At 38.8% G+C, this 17341-nt stretch overlaps 1 protein-coding gene across 1 annotated transcript in view; it reads left to right on the forward strand.

Moving 5' to 3' along the window:
• kremen1 (kringle containing transmembrane protein 1) overlaps positions 1-17061 on the forward strand; it is a 46304-nt gene extending 29243 nt beyond the window's left edge. The window contains exons 4-9 of the mRNA XM_066689276.1: positions 9070-9194; positions 9557-9710; positions 10449-10781; positions 12692-12859; positions 13730-13814; positions 13960-17061. Of these exons, the coding sequence (XP_066545373.1) occupies positions 9070-9194; positions 9557-9710; positions 10449-10781; positions 12692-12859; positions 13730-13814; positions 13960-14116 (1022 nt within the window). The 3' untranslated portion in view covers positions 14117-17061. The remainder of the gene's footprint in view (positions 1-9069; positions 9195-9556; positions 9711-10448; positions 10782-12691; positions 12860-13729; positions 13815-13959) is intronic.
• Positions 17062-17341: the final 280 nt, after the last annotated feature.

A 17341-nucleotide genomic window follows, 5' to 3' on the forward strand; every position in this document is an offset into this window, starting at 1 on the left:
CCCTGGAACGGCAGCGCACTCTTTTAAAGGACACTGAGAGAGATCGGAGAGACTGACAGAGCCATTGCAGTTTATTGGAGTTGCTAGTGGTTTTATTTGCCGTTTGTCTCAATAAAACTACTTTGTTTTCATTCATTCTGTTTCTGCCTCCTGCCTCCTGGGTGCCAGCTCACAAAGAAGTTCAAATCTCACTGTAAAAAAACTCCGGGAACAAATGCCTGATTTTGTTTGTTATTGTTGGTTGGCTCAGTATTCTTTCTTGACATTGTCAGCCCTTTGGGGGTTGTCTTTTTGCCACCCTCTTGGAGCCAGAACAGTCATTGTCATTCACTTGAGATTCCCGGCAAGACCAAGAGGGTCAGCGGTTGGTGACAGCCAGGCATTGCTCTGTTTAAATCTGTATATTCCTTGACCATCTTCAAAGTTAAAAAAATTGACATCCATAAGTGTTTTTCTTTCCTCCCTTTGTTGTGGCTACTTTTGTTCTCAATCATTGCTTTGCCAGATCCAACACATCACAATTCCCTGCGGCATATTGCCTAGCATCCCGACTCCAGTGTTGTTTTTCTCCATCTTGTTCTACATGTCTGCTGTGTGCTCTGTATCCCCTATATACTTGTGTCTGGACCATAGTTTGGAGGGAAAAAGAAGGGCGTCCCTGGTCCCTTTGGATTTTCTCTCTAATTTTGGTTTCTGCTCATACCGCAGGCTCACGAAGGAACCTTTGGTGGTTTCGTCTGCCCACTGTTGTATGTAATGGGAACCGTAAAACAGTGTTTCTTAAGAAAGACTTACCCCTCAGTGAGTCAATTGTGACCATAATTTAATTGTAAATAGCGTGTTTATGTAAACCTCGTTGCTCCCGTAAAAGTTGAAAAGTTTATGTCTTTTATTATTTCTGGTTTTGTTTGTTTGTTTTTCTTTCATTTTTGCTATTGTCTGTTTTCTTTTATTTGGTTTTATAGAATCCACAACCATCTAAAGAGATCTACAAATGGGATATCTCATATCTAATTGATGAATCATGTATTTCCATAAACATATATATATATATATATATACAGAAAATAAAAAATAAAAGGACTGAAAAAGAAGCAGCTTGCACATGATATTTAAAACATACTGTGTTGCTTCAAGGGACAACTTAGTTCACCATTTGATTTATTAAGATGTAATTGTTTTCTTTTGTCCTTTTGAGAGATATTGGATTATGTCCCTCTCAGACATCTATGGGTAATGGGGTGTGAAGAATGTCTAGAATCTGATAAATCATTGTGCAGCACAGCCAAAAATACACAAGAAGGTGGTCAACACGTAGCCTTGAATTGTCTGCATATTTGTGTGTAGAATTGTTACAAAGTTTAACCTATCTTTTACGGAAGTTCCTCTAAAGAAATTGTATTTTCAGTAAACATCTTTAAAAATATACATATATATCCATCAGACTTCCATAATTTTACCCAACCAGTTCTATTCAAACCAATCATTTGATGGATGGATGAAACCGGTTCCATTTAATTTGAACACCTCAAAAGTTAATTCTGTTAAGACCTGAGAAAAAAAATCTTTGTCAAGTTGATAACTTTCTTAAAAGTGTTCGTAGCATCCAGCAGATTTATAAAGCCCACTTTCATGTACTAAATGCGGGCAGTTCAATTAGTTTGGATTAGATGAAAGATCAATTTCCTTGTACTGTATCTTTGCACAAAAAAAAAAAAAAAAAAGAAAGGAACAGGTTTTGTTCCTTTTTTAAAGCGCTTTTAACTTTTTTGACAGGGCCGTTATTGAAAAACATATCAGGGCTAGCTTGAAAATAAGCTGTGAGGAATGTAATAAAGAGCTTCGGGGTTTGACACAAATAAAAGGCAAGGGCTGAAGGATTAACCGAGTAAAGAAAAGGAAACGAGCGAGGTGCTATCTTTTGAAGAAGACCTGCAAAAAAAACTTGCTACACGACTTTAAAACATTCCATCTGCATAAAGATTTTTCCAGGTCACTGCGCTGCTAAATTATAGAGCTCTAACTGTATATTTGTAAAGACAAACCTTGGCAAATATCCAGTGCATTCCACCCCCCCAAAAAGGTAAAGATATAAAGTGTTTATAACAGAAAGGGGGATAAAACATCTTGTTTGGGGGTTATCTCCAACAGTAATTCTGCAGAATGCCCCAACGCTGAGAGTTTCAGTAATTCAGTGGAGGTGTAGTCTTTCACTGAGGCTTTTTTCTATCAGCCAACCTCTGGTTCACATTAACAGTTGAGCATTTTCTAATGTTGTCATTCATTTCACTGGAGTTTTAGTCCAGAAGCAACAGGACTTTTAAAACGTGTCGTTTTTCTCTTAGTTGTCCCTTGCACTATATGATTGTTTGTTTGCAAATACTTCGAAAATAATTATCCGCCAGAGGAAACTCAATTATCAAGTCATCACATAGACCGAGAGTGTTTTTAAAGAGCAGGTCACTTCACACTGCTTTGTTCCGAAGTAAAACAATTCCCTCTTTCATACACTGCGATAACTCGCAACACATTTGACATCCGAGAAGCACGGAACAGAAGAGACTGCTCTGACCAACTGGACACGCTAGGAAAGGTAAGCGGAGAAGTGTTGTTCATCTGTGGGCGACGGACACATTTCCAGCACTCTAGCTGTATATTTATGCATGCTCAAAGTCATTCTTGTAATGGAATGGGGCAAGCCAGCCTCTGCCAGAAATGAATTATACCAGAGGTCATGTACTTTGCAGAGATTTTTGTTTTACATTTTATCTTAATTTACATTTTTTAAGGGCACGGCGACTATCAGTATGCAACAGTGTAATACGATGTTTTACAGTGGATAGCAGCCAAAAGAAAAAACTCTGGGGGAGACTGAAAAACGAGTGGCGGAGTTACAGGTTTCATTCTGAGCAGAGATGTATAATCACTGATACTGAGCAGTGGTCTATCTGATTGTTTTTCCCCCCTCTGTTCGGTCTTGCAAGCGTAGTCAGAAGGCGGCAGGTTACTGTGGGACTGTGGGGCTTTTGTTTCAGGCCAGGGAGATGGGATGAGGTGAGCTGAGATAGGAGCTGAGCTCAAAGCCTATGAGTCTGACTCTGTTTAATGAGTTTGAGTCACCTGTCTAAATTATGCCCTTTCATTAGTGCACCGAGCTTGTTTCAGACAGGATGCCGTGACTTTAACTACAAGCCTAGAGGTGGAATTCCACACAGTGTTCACGTGCAGATACAAAGGAGAAGCCAGAAACCTTTTTCACCTCATAACCTTTGGTACACTGGCCTAGCAGGGGGCCCTGAAGCTAAAGTCACACTCCTCTGTAGACTATAGGCTGTAGAAAGTGGACTAAAACTAAAAATGTGTCACTTATGGTTTGTACATTGTTTACTTTTGTCTGGGCTGATTTTCTGGTATTCATGGGATGCAGTTATCAATGCCAAAGAGTAGGAACTGAAACAGTGGGAGCCTCCTTAAATTGCCCACAAGCATGCAGAGTTGAAGCACAAGAAAGACCTCGTGGTTGAGATTCCCATTGCTCCCACTGGTTCCACTAACCGCTTTCCCATTAGATCTGCAGCCTGCAGTGTCTGCTGTGAGCTAAATTAAACAAAGGTTAAAAAAACACAAGGGAGTTGTTCTGTTTTTTAAGCGGTGGGATAAAACAACAGTTTTCTTAATCTGTTCTGCCTGTTGAATTGAATTACTGCTTTAGGAATGAGACTATTGTGACACTTTTTTTTAAGAGCGCACAATGGGCAGGGCTGTATACAGTTCAACATGGACTGTCGAAAGCAGAAGTTCTATTCCTCGTGTAAGAAAAGACCCCATTCAAGTTGTTTATGTAAGTAAATCAGACGAGACAATGGCGGAGTTAAGCCAAGGCTCAGATAATTAAGAGGTGATACCTGTGAGCGAGTACACTTGACACACGTTGCCCTGCAGCATTGCTCCACCGTGTTGAAATAAGAAGCCAGCTCTTCAATCGTTCGTCTGTGGTGCGAGGTTGTTTAACTCTTTTTTTTTCCTCTTCTGTTTTCGGTTTTTACTGTTGCTCAGACGTCCTTGAATGAGGAAGCGTCTAAATGAACAAACAGACTCTCAAAGAAATTAAGCATCAATGGGATTTTTGTGGTTAAACGTTTTTGAAAAGGCTATGTGTACAGTATTGCATGTGTATGTTAAAAAAAAAAAATGAGGAAGGCACTCCAGAGGATTATTTTCTTTTGATTTGTCAGTGACATAATTACAAATATGCCAAAGAGATGAGTAAAGAAATACGAGATATAAAGTTAGCTATATATGACATATATACACACACAGACACATTTGAAAGTCCTTAAGAAGCACCGAATCCGAACAAATTGTGTTTACCAGTACAGACTGTAATCAGGAAAGCTGAGAATCCAGTCTCAAAGCTTTTATACACTTGTTCATCACTTGTGTTCTAGGCAAGTTTCTGTAGCCTTCTAATTATTCATTTTAAACAAATTTCATACCCTCTCTAATTAAGCAGTTAGTCATCCTCCAAACCCTGGGGCAAATGCATTGATCTTCCTTGACATGATCATGTTGTAACACAGCCCACCACACATACTCCACTGAAGTGAGTTCAGAAACGTTGTACTCTTAAAAGATAAATGGACATCGCAAAAGTCTGCTTTTCTGTTTTGTTTAATCGCAGAAAAACTTAATTTTGTCTATTATGATGACAGAGCAGAGATAATAGAGTATCTTCATTTATCATCACTTCATGCAATGCACTTTTTCATGTCTTTGACGGTTGTCTCTATAAAACATAGAGCCAGCTTGTAACTCAAAATAGAAAAGAAAAAAGAAAACATTTTACATTTTGTCTTCAGGAAACTAAACCAGACGAGGGGTAGGTGGTAAGATTGTACTCCCGCAAGGTAATTTGTGTTCCCAAACACTCATTACACTCCAACTACTGTCATTTAGAAAAACAAAGGAGCTCGTCAAAGACCTGCAGCCTCACCCTGCCCAAGAATCTCCCTGGCTGGTATTGTTGAGGACGAGCTTTTCACAATTAATGAGAAATAAAAATCGGCGCTCGGAAAACGTGCACGAGGGCTGAGCACAAATCGAGTTTTCATCTTGGATTTCTAAGCTGTTATGAAACACCGTTTCACTGCCAAACGTCGACTCGCTAGACGGCTTTTATTCAATGAATCCTCTCTTGAATTAAAAAGTCAAATCAATGGCTGACGAACACGACACACATGATTTTATATGCAGGGAAAGTTCTGTCATTTTTGTTTTCTACTCCCTGTTCGGTTTCAGCTTCATAGTCGAAATACCTTCATTAAGATAAAGCATTCAAACCCAAAATGATTGTCCATAGATTTTACACATTCAGTAGGAACGATCATTGCCTTTTGCAAGCATGATATGCATACATATATTGTTTTTCTGCTGCATTATGAGTATTGAGACTATTTTGGTGAGTGTGTTCTGTGGCTTTTGCCAAAAGTGTGACATTAACATGTAAAACGAAACAACAAAAAAAAGTCAAATAGGATGGAAAATCATAATGCATGTGAATTACTGGTGGACAAAAATGTCTCCGGCTGTGCTCGGTAGACCCAAACACTCAGACTCCACACAAGTGTAAATGAATCTGTGTTATTTCATCACATTTCATTTACTTGGATAAGCAGACTAACTGACTGTTTTTTCTACTTTAATTCATTCAGACCCTGGACTATGTGGAAATTAAGAACAGGAAATTCGCCATTAAAACACTTTTGTAAAGAAAAGTTCCATCATGTCGCCAATACTCTGCTGCGATGTATTATGCATGAACGAGCCAAAGGTTCATTATTAGTCTCCAGCTATTTTGCCGAAAGGGACACATATTGTTTTGGAAGATCCGGAAGACAGTCTGTCTTATTAACCATGACAAGTCCTCTTCTCTTTTTTCTTTTTCTTTCAACTAAAAATGTCTCTGGCAGCGCAGTCTGGGCGTGACTCTGAAGAAGCCGCCTGCTTAGCGAAAATGTATTTTGAAAGAGAAACACCCACAGCCCTCCACAAAACTCTCTCCAGATGTCATCGCAATTTATGTCTGTAATTACCTTTTTTAATAATACACAGAAGAGGCCGACTGTAGACATGTTAGGCCGGTGATGTTGCCAAAAGCACCAGTGCTCTTGCCAAGTCAGTGTTTTTGATGTTGTTGTGTTTGTTATCCTGGCTACGTTTGTTTTTTTCCCCCGCTCGTCCTTTTTTTATATTACAGGTCTAGTCCTGACATTTTTTTTGTTTGTATCACTTTTTTTTATGGACACTTTCCCTGACAGACTATCGTTTTCATCGCTACCAGTTTGTCTTTCTCAGCCAGAAGGAGGGATTATTTTTCTTTTTCTCATGATTCAGTGCTAATGAAGGGACTAATATCCACAAGTGTTTGTTTAGCTATCACTTTTAACCTGCAACTACATACATCTTACATAGATATCCAGGACTAAAAGAAAATTGAAAAATGAAATATTCTACTGTGGCATTTTGCCGCCCACCAAGAAAAAACGAAAAAAAAACTTCTCTTTAATGTCACCTACCCCCAAAGTGGTACTTCCCCTGCTTTGAAAATGTGATTGAAGTCTCATACCTAAATGGCTTGAGGCTTCCTTTTCTTGTCGCCAGGTGTGCAGAGATAGGAACATTTTACAGAGACCCTCCTCATATTTAATAACTTGCGTCATAGTCCTAAACGATAGAAAATACATCAAAAGAGCAGGTCATAACATTTAATGTAGAACTGTCACTTTATAGGGAAAGAAAACTCTCTATTACAGTTGTAATTTTTGAATATCATACTTTTAAATATGATTATGTGGTAGTAAAATCCAGAGCGTGTTTTACACCTCTTCAGTAACAAAGCAGAGCACAGTGTGTCTGTGCACCAGTCCGATTACTGTCCAAGGGTAAATGTGTTTATCGAAGCGATCAGGAACATAAGGTGGATCCCTCCATTATTCAAGGACAACAAATAATCCTGAAATAAAGGCTGGCATGCAAACAGACGTATGACCGAGAGAATGGGCCTCTGTGTTCAGAGTGGTTATAGTCATTAGCAAGCCGGAATCAATAAGACATGTTCCAGGATACTGTTAGCTCAGTATAGGATGATCCTTTTGAATCGGGCCACCCTACTCTGTGAGTGCGTTGCAGTCTTGTGCATACAACAATGCCAGCGCCCTGTGGGATTCACATAAAGAGTGTATTGTATTAAGAGAAAGTTTACATTGGCAACTGGCAGCCAACACACGTCATGCCTTTATTAGCAATATTATAAACATTATAGAAACAAGGAATCTCACACAACAATAATAATAATAATAATAATATTATTATTATTATTATTATTATTATTATTATTATTATTATTATTATTATTAATAATAATAATAATAATAATAATAATATGTCCAAGCCTAGCCCCAGTACATAATAGTCAATGTCATTTCTATGCCATTTATGAATTCTCTCCATTCTTACCAACTTTGGGGGTCATATTTCTGTTTTCAACTAGAAACAATTGAATGTTCCTGCCCCGTTTTTATACATTTTAAATAATTCAGATTGATCACAGTAACATATGTTTCACAAACCCAAAGCAGGTTTATAATTGCTGATATTTTTCCAAGTTTTAGTTTTGTGTGTGTGTGTGTGTGTGTGTTGTTTTTTTTTTTAAACATGTTGGTCCAGGAAACCATTTGGATGATATGCCTTATCACAGCACTTTACACAATTTAGGCTGGTAACATATGCCAAGTTTCAGATCAATCACTTTACCAGTTCCCAAGATGATATTTGTCTTTTTTCTCCATTATTCCCGTCATGTTAGAACTTGATCAGTAACACAGCTTCCAAACACATCAGTATAAAGTTTTTTTGAGAATAAAATTAAATAAAGAAATTATAAATCCTTAGAATAACAACTGTTGATTGAATTGCGGAGGTTGATTTACAGAGACTAGCGAATAAACTACACTTCAGCAACTGCTTCTGCTTAATCACCTACAACTGGTCTGCAGGTTCGGCTCTGAATCATGCAAATTAAGAGAGATTGCACAGCCAGGAACACCAGAGGATTAACTTTGCTAGCTTTGCTTTTTTCCTTTCTTGTATTTTTTCCTTTCATTACACAGTAATGTGTTGGATGAAATTGAAATTGCAGTCACCAACTACCCATGAATTTTTATTTGAGTTGCTGACATTTTAAGTCCACTTTTATTTAAGTGGTGTGACTGATTGTGTACTCTTCTGATCGCTTGATTGGTTTTGTTTGTTTTTATGCATTGAGGGACAACGTACGGTTATCAAATTATATTCTTTAGCCCTGGATTCCTGTCCCTTGGATGATCTTGTTTAAGTGCTACATTAGGCAGACAGGTGCTCGTGTCTTGAGATTATTCTCTAAAGCAAACACCTCTAACTCAAGTTCGGTTAAATGCTTCGGGTTTTTAAATGTCACTGTCTGGTATTGATAACGAAGCAGCAGACTGGCCTTGAAATCAAATATTATAAGACGCAGAAGGTGATGCTTAACCATACACCCCTCTCCCTCTGTCTCAAGCACAAACACACCTTTCTTATGTGGCGATTCTTCACTTCAATGGAGTGTCTAATTCTCTCTGTTCAAACACTCCTCTCACATTAATCCAGTCCATCTGTGGAGAGTGCAGGGCTCCGTAATGTTTCAGATGCCTTCCCTCGTGGTGCCAGCCAGTAGGGCCGGGAGCGTCTCAGAGCTCATCAATATCTGTCTTGCTTTAGGCAACAATAGTATGTCTGTGGGTGCTTGGCAATCCATGCATCTTGTCTGCATCGCCCATCTGTTGGCTTCCTCTGTCCAACTGACTGCAGCAAGTACGTGAGGAAAAGAGTCGTTTCAGAGTAATCTTCCCCTGTCAGCACTTTCCAGAATGAGCTGATTTGTTTTTTTACTTTATGATAGCATCAAATTATAAGAACTGAAGAAGTGTGAACCAAATCTGTGCTGCATATATATATTTACCATCTCTTCCCTTTTTCCTTTTGTTTTTCCAGTGCCAGGAAATCTAGGCTGTTTCAAAGACAGTGGCCATCCTCCAACTTTGACAGGCCCAAGTGAGACGTCAAACAAACTCACCATTCAGAACTGCATTAGTTTCTGCAGAAGACAAAGATACAAGGTAAACATATAAATTGGGATTTATGGGATTTGTAAACCAATTTAGATCTACACAGATGAATATGTAATATGTGCTGGATTACTTCTTCCTAGAGGTGGCAGGAATTGTAGGTGGAGGAATTAAAAAACAAACTGTGATGGGTATATTGGATGACCCTGCATTTCCAAAGTTTCCAGTTAGCATATCAAGTTCCTTCAAAACCGCTGTGGAAAAAACGTTTTTGAAGTTACAGCTGAAAAAGATTGTCGAAAGGCTCACAATTCTTTGTAAATGAGGACTGAGAGAATTAGCGGCTCAGCATTGCTCGCTTGTTTGGGGTCGCTCCACCTCGCGTTGTTGATGTTATGTGTGGCTTGCTGCAGCTTGCAGGAATGGAGTCGGGCTATGCCTGCTTCTGTGGGAACGATCCAGACTACCGTAGACACGGCGAGGCAGCCAGCACCGAGTGCAATCACGTATGTTTCGGGGATCACACCCAGCCCTGTGGAGGTGATGGGAGAGTCATCATCTTTGACAGTGAGTGGAATGTTTTCTACCCTTCTTCTCACTAAAACAACCATTTCTAACTTAACTTAGACTTTAACTGCATAGAATTTTTCATCTGCCACTTATTTACATTAGTATTTATTATTATAATAATAATAATAATAATAATAATAATAATAATTATTATTATTATTATTATTATTTCTTGGCAGATGCCCTTATCCTTATCCATTTATGTTTATATGTAAGATACCCAGTGTTTTTAGTCAACCTATTCTATCCAGGGCAGTGAAGATTGATCTTGTGCCTCATAACTCAGGAGTGATTTAAAGCATGTTTTTTTAATCACTGCCAGTTTTAACAATTATTATGACACTTTTTTTTTAATCAAAAACGCATTTTTGTGGCAGAAATTTCACAGTGTTTGCATAAGTGTCACATTCATAAGTGATTAATAGAGACTTCACATCATATTACACTAAATCCTGAAGAGAAGGGTACAGATTTATCCTCTGCTGTTTCATCTCCACCGTAATTCAATGTTGTCCAACAGTGCTGTCATGGAAAAACCCAGTCCTTCGTGTTTAATAGGCATTTTCAGTCAGTGGCTTTAGGTAATAATTGATGTAAATAAGTAATTGAGTTTTTGGTTGGAAGGTGAACTGAATGTCAAATAGCAGGACTGGAGACTCCTATGAAAATGTAAAATGTTTAAGTGTCTAAGTTTCTTTTAACATTGTTGTTGGTGTGTGTGTTTGTCTCTTCTAGCTCGGGTGGGGGCCTGTGGTGGGAATTACACCACACCATCAGGAGTCATCTATTCTCCTGACTTCCCAGACAACTACGGGACCAGCCGTGTTTGCTACTGGACTGTCCAGGTACCGGGGGCGTCCGTCATCCTCTTCAACTTCACCTTCTTCGACATTGTGGACTCCACAGACATGGTGGAGCTCCTGGATGGTTACAACAATCAGGTGATCGCCAGGTTCGATGGCAGGAGCCACCCTCGGGACATTATCAACGTCACTACGGACTTTGTCATCTTGTACTTCTACTCTGATCGGACAAACCAGGCCCAAGGATTTGCGGCTGTATATAAAGGTATGACCGACGGAGCATTCTTTTTCTTTCTGTGTAGCTCAGCAAACAAGAAATGGAGATCATATATTGGTTTTGTGGGCACCACTACAAGTTGACTGATCTCAGAATGAATAAGGTCCTCTAACTGAAAAAAATATCCCAAATGATCACCTAAAAAGAATTGCGATTCACAAAATTTCCAAATCTGTTGCTGAAAATTACACTCAGATGTAAAACCCTTTCGTTATTACTTTCAATTCATTTCAACATTCCTGTTGTATCTAACCTGTTTTATTTGCCCTTAATGACACTAAATGCATCCCTGATTCATCTGCAGGCACAAAAAATGTTCAAATAACACAAATTTGGAGCGGGCAGATAGGGTTTAGTGCTTGTATGTAATTGTTATTGGAAACATTACCTTTGATGCACTTGAGCAGGTTTGGCATTAAATACTTTCAAAAGTAATGGGGAATTAAAAGGATTTGCAGAGTACACATAATTATAGAAATTGTTTCTACTCATTATGGGTGCGTTATTAAAGAATAAGTCCTCTGCCCATACAGAATTAAACATGTTGATTTAAGCATTAGGGACTGCAGTTACATTGAAATATCTAATTTCCATATCAGGCAGAAGGGATAGAGAAACACCTATTACGAGCTGCTTTTAAATATGTTCGGCAGTTGGGGTTTGAATTACCAAAGGTCCTTTTGAAATGTTGAAATATGGAAAAAAGGAGAAGAATAAATGGATATCGCTCTTGTGTTCCTGCCAGCATTAATCACTGAGAAAATAAGTCTTACCTTAAATATGTAACATTCTTTTCCAGAAATGCCAGAACTTGCACTTTAATTAGACCAATTACAGTCCCCTAATTAGAATCTTAAGAATGTGCATTTGTTTGGAGGCAGTATATCATAGGTGGAGTTTTCTTCTCTCCCCCCCCACCCCCCACACTAACACTGTATATCTGTTATATAAAAATGCTTTCAAATATATTCTAGTCTGTGTTATAGACTGCAGCAGAAACCACCTCCAGGGGATGACATTTGTTCCACTTCATGCTTTGAGAGTTTGCTTCAGCGTTCTCACTTTAAAATCACTACATTATCTGAATTGGATAGACACTGAAACAAAGTTTACTTAATGCTCACAGAAAAATAAAAAGTGCCGTCTTTAAATGCACTTTCACTGACCTTGTTGAAGACGGTAATCCAGAGTAATGCAGTAAGTGTAAATGATTAGTGACAGGTTTCGAATCCATTGATTAAAGGTGAAGACACCTCCAGCCTTTTTTTTCGCCCTGAAGCTTGGGGTTGCTCATTTTACCTATCAGCATAAATTCAATGCTTCAGTAAGGCCTAAATGAAAACAAGTGTCAGTTTCAAAATCACTTTTAACAAGAATAACTCCTTGAGATACAACACACTTGGTTTTCAAGGCCATCCTGGCAGAAAGTAATACAAATTGGCAGCACGGAATTACTTATGCAGAGCTGGATAATCAGCAACAATTTCCCATGAGAAAGAGGGATCGTATGATGGTGAGCTGGGAATGGAAAATACAGTTGAAATGAAAAAGTATTTTTGATGTAGAAAAAGGTGTACACTTACAGTTTATCCAGATTTCCTGTTTAAATTCATAGAGAAGTATATCCGTGCAAACCGGAATTTTATATTACAAGTATTATTAAATTATGTTATCAAAATGATTTCTGTAGAACATACACATGCATGCACATGCCCACGCAAACATACAAATATAGATAATCACATTCCTCTGGACTTAAACCATTGCTGCTATCAATGTGAAAGGGTCACAAGGACAGTTTTAAAACCAGCAGTGTTGGGCTGGCAGTCTGTGTTGCTGTGAGATGCAGTGACGTCGAATTGATTTGTGTGTTGTGTTGTTTTGCTTTGCTTTGTCAGCATTCAAAGGTGAGAAGCCGAAAGGGGTTGAGGAGCCTGTGAGTTCGGTGTCACCCGAATCCGAGGTGGTAACAGAAAAGGCTAACATCAGTTTAAATGCTGTCAGATCCTCTCAGATCTTGTATGTCATCACATCCAGCCCGAGCAAACCAGACCACAACATGCCAGGTTAGTGTTTGTGTTTGTTGGCGTTTTATAATCTCCTGGGACTCGCATGTTCCTCTGCAATCTACGACACTCTTCAGCTAAGAGTCTTGGAGTCGCCCTTGACCCTTGACCCCATCTACACCCAACACATCTCCACTCTGAAATGCATCTCGATTACATTTAGATTTTTAGCAACGTTTAATCATTTTACTGTACCTACTTCAGTAATATTGATGCCTGCGCTACCCCTTTGGCACACAATGAAGATGGAACTCTGTACTTTGTACTAGGATGTATGTCTGTCTTATTGTTTTTTGTGAGAAATGTGAGTATTGATCAGCACTTATTGAACTAATCCATATAGTTACAGGGCCTGTGTGTCTGTAGGAGACAGAGGCACTCTCTCAAACTATTTAATGTTCTTTGCCTTCACATTTTCAAGTTAAATATATTGGTGTATTGATAACTCATTATCTTTATAAAGGATTATGCTGTAGCCAAACTCATCTACTCAGCATTTAATGATTATGAATTGAGTGTATTCATTTTCTATCCCATAATTTGATGTTTCCAGGTCTTAACCTAAAAACGATCACACCTATTTGTCTCAGGGCTCAGAATCTGTATCTCTGTCACCTGTTTCTCTAGATTATTTTATTTCCGATTAAACATCTTATTAATTCAGAGTAATCCTGTGATTTACAGTAATGCTTTGAATTCGATTTTCTTTGTTGTGAAAACGATGTCGACCTGAATGAGGACATCTGCTAAGAAATAATAATGCTAATAATATTTGTGTACCTGTGGTACTTTCTACAGGGAGATATTATTACAAATGTAAAAAATGGGCTTTGTTGACATTGTATAATGTATTGTTGCCTCTTCCAACAGTGTGGACCATCTATGTTTTAGCTGCCCTTCTCACACTGACTGTCATTGCTATGGTTGCAAAGTTCCTCCTGCACGTAACCGTAAAGTAAGCATCTCCCAAGGTTTAGCTTAGTTTAAAAGAGAAAAGAATGATTCTTCTATAATTTTCTGTTGGTCAAAATCTATGTTCTTCAATTACACTTTAATGTGATTTTGAGGCCCCTCATAAAAAAAAATCTTGTTTGTTTTAGATCCCCAACAATCCCCTCAATCAGCGGCTCGGAGGCCTGCAATCAAAATGCGTCGTCTGAACCCTGGATCATCTTCTACAGACCTTCCACCATTTCCTTCTTCAAGAAAAAGCTAAAGAACCACCATGGCGATCTCAGTCCCTTAGTGAGAAACTAAGGAGGCACCCAAACCTGTGGGAATGTTCTCCCCAGGAAACGAAACAATACTGGGTAACCACATGCAGACTTTTGAAACAAGTGAGCTCACACTTCTCAGACTGGCAGCCAGCAGAGATCCAGCACGGACCAAACGCAATCAGTGACAAACTGAAACAGTACACTAGTCTACGGAACTAGACCATGTTTGGTTTGCTTTGGCTTCCTGCTTCCTGCTTCCTGCTTCCCGCTTCCTGTAAGAGTTGCTGCCCTTAAATACTGGTGCCTTAAACGCTGTTGGAAAATCTCCTCCAGGGTTGAAAAACGGGCACACGCACTTATCACAAAAGGTCACATGGAAAGAGCTGGAACTGTGGACAGTTGAGGAAAATGGACAGCTTCTCTCTGTGTACCATGGGGTGGCACAAAACAGGAGACAACTCCCTGCGCAATAAGACAACTATCATCAATTACATTTACGGTGTGAGCTACTAGTCGGTGGTTTTAATGTGTTACTAAGGGTTGTTAATCCTGCCAGTTGCAGAAGGAAGAATCTGAGATGGGATAAGACAGATGTTCGACCATAGAACTACCAAATGGAGCAATATGTTTGGATAAGCATCAATGGAAAAGAAACGATGCCCCTAAAAAGCAGGAAAAGGGATCTGTTGCTGTCTTTTTCATATTTTTTTCCATCATAACCCGTTTTATACCCATAATTCCACATTCCCAAGTGTATGCACCTGTTAGGATGAATTATTATTTTAAAAAAACTGAAAAAACTGGATGAGCTCAGATAGAAGAACCAAATAATAAGGGTGCTGTGGGTATGAGAATGTGGAAAATCGAAAATACTGCTTCAAGGGTCTGTTTAAGGGGGGGCTTAAGCTCCTCCTCCGATCTCTAGAAACATTTCACTCTTACTGCTGGGGGCTCTGATCTTTCTGGTCGGATCACTTACAAGTGCCTTAAGTATGACTAAAACTGGGCTTTCTAGGGAGTCATTTTGATTCACCACACACTAAACGCATCATCCTTCTCTGTGACCAAAGCTTGCCAAATTGTTGTCAACAGAAAGGAGCTGATTGTCACAGATAAGTATGCATTTACTCTAAGGTATAAAGCCAGTTTATTTCTGCTTTTAAACCAGTACAATAGCTCTACCTCGAAGAGCTAAAAGTATGCCTAAAGTATCCATTATGTTCGGTGTGCTATAAATATATGCCCTCCATACATTTTATTTTTCACATTTGAGCGATTGGTAAATAATACTATATATCGCAACAACAGGCATCTTTGACTCTTGGGGTATTAACTCTACAGTCACCTGTCAACAGCCCCGCCATTCAGTCAACTCGCACACAATGGTAGACAGCCATAGCGCTGTCATTTAAATTTAGAGCAGGGATCGCCAAAATGCCATGGAACTCAGTGATCACATGGTAAATTAGCAACTGCAGATGAAATTCCCATCGAGTCTTTCGCTGCATCCTGAAACCTCAAAGCACTTTGTGGTAAAGCCCCAGCTACATCAACAATCAAACATGGAAGTGCAATCTTGTGTAAACTGAACATGGCAGCCATTTTGAACTGTCAGCCCACTCAACAGCGGGACCATTCCCCATTGGGGGAATCTAGGGAGGATGTCTAAACCTCACATATCCCAGCATGTTTTAAAAGGGCATGCGATCTTACATTTTCTGAATCGGGAAAGGATGTTGGTAATGCCCAAAGTATGGCACCTCCTTTTTGACCAGGAATAAAGAGCTCCTACTCTCCGCCAACTCTCAAACCAACGACATTCCTTACGACCGTCTTATGAACTATGAGGGAAATCAGACAGAGGAAATTATTATGTATGTGGTCTCAATTCACAGAACCAATGAGGGCGAGGAGGGGATATATTATTAAAAGAAAACATGTTAGAATGATGAGATTGGAAGTTGGAAGCATTTTTTCTAATGGTGTACATGTTGACAAAAACAAACTTATGCAAGTAATGCCAACTTACCTGTTCTTTACATGTTTATTAGCACTTGTGTGTCAGAACAGTGTTGCATGTTCCATGTGAAGCTGATCAGACCTGTGGCTCTTCGAAGAGACTCTAAACTTCAATGCAGATTTGAATAAACTGCAAATAAAGAAATGCACGAAGACCATAGAACTCTTATGTACCTGACTCTGCATGCACTCTCGTTAAGTGCACTCTTTCAGTAGTCTATAGGCCGATCAATAAGAGGGAATCTATTCTTTGTGGGGTTTTTTTTGTTGGTTTTTCAGAGCACTTCACACACCTGTCTTTACCTATTGTCCAGATCCATTCACAGCACAATCCCCACACGCGACTCTGTTTGTAGACAGATCTGTTGGCTTGTTTTTGTGTGTGTGTGTGTGTGTGTGATGTAATGTTTTACTTTGGTCAACCAATCAACTGTAATGTATATTGTTGAAAGAACAAGAGGAAAAAAACGGTTGCATTTTAATTTATATAAATTGTTAAAGAAATTGACAGCCAAATATCCTTGTGTATAATTTATGTATACAAAGCAGTCGTATATTGATGAATTGACATCGTTTATAGCTCGCATACTGATTAAGATCCAAATCCCCTGCTGAAGTCTGCTCCTCTGCATTTACTTTAAATTGACCTCTTCATGATCTTACCAGCAAGAGAAATGCAGCAAATATCCTCTGCATCAGTGATTTGACCTTATCTGGATGTCACAGATATTCATATTCTGCTAACAGGGATTCTAAGAGGTTGGGGAGGGGGGGTTAAAATATTTTGTTGTTCTTTCTTTGTTTTCCATTGAATTGTAAATAAAAAAATAGTACGAATATTAATTTATACAGTAAATTATTCAGTTATTTTGGACGTGATTGGGATATCATTTTCTATGAGTTAAGTTAAATTGTAGTTTTTATTGAATGTGTCCCGACTGTAAAATAAATATGCATGTTTCATAAGTTGTTGTTTTGTGCTCTTTCTTTTCCCTGGGTCTCTTAGGCTTAGGCAATACAAATAAGGTTGTTTGTGAACGGGAGCTGGAGGAGAAAGCACTGTTCTGAATGTGAAAACTGTATTTTAAGAGGATAGGACAGATAAAGTAAAGCGTGTATTTTTTTTTTGGAATGACACAAATTTGAGATACGATCAGTCGGTTCAGTTTAAACATTTGCGATAATAGTTTTCGTCAGCCTCTGTGTAAAGTGTTTTTCATACTTGGAAAACGATGTGAGGAATTTT

Source organism: Amia ocellicauda, chromosome 17, assembly GCF_036373705.1.
Source record: "Amia ocellicauda isolate fAmiCal2 chromosome 17, fAmiCal2.hap1, whole genome shotgun sequence".
Taxonomy (NCBI): Eukaryota; Metazoa; Chordata; class Actinopteri; order Amiiformes; family Amiidae; genus Amia; species Amia ocellicauda.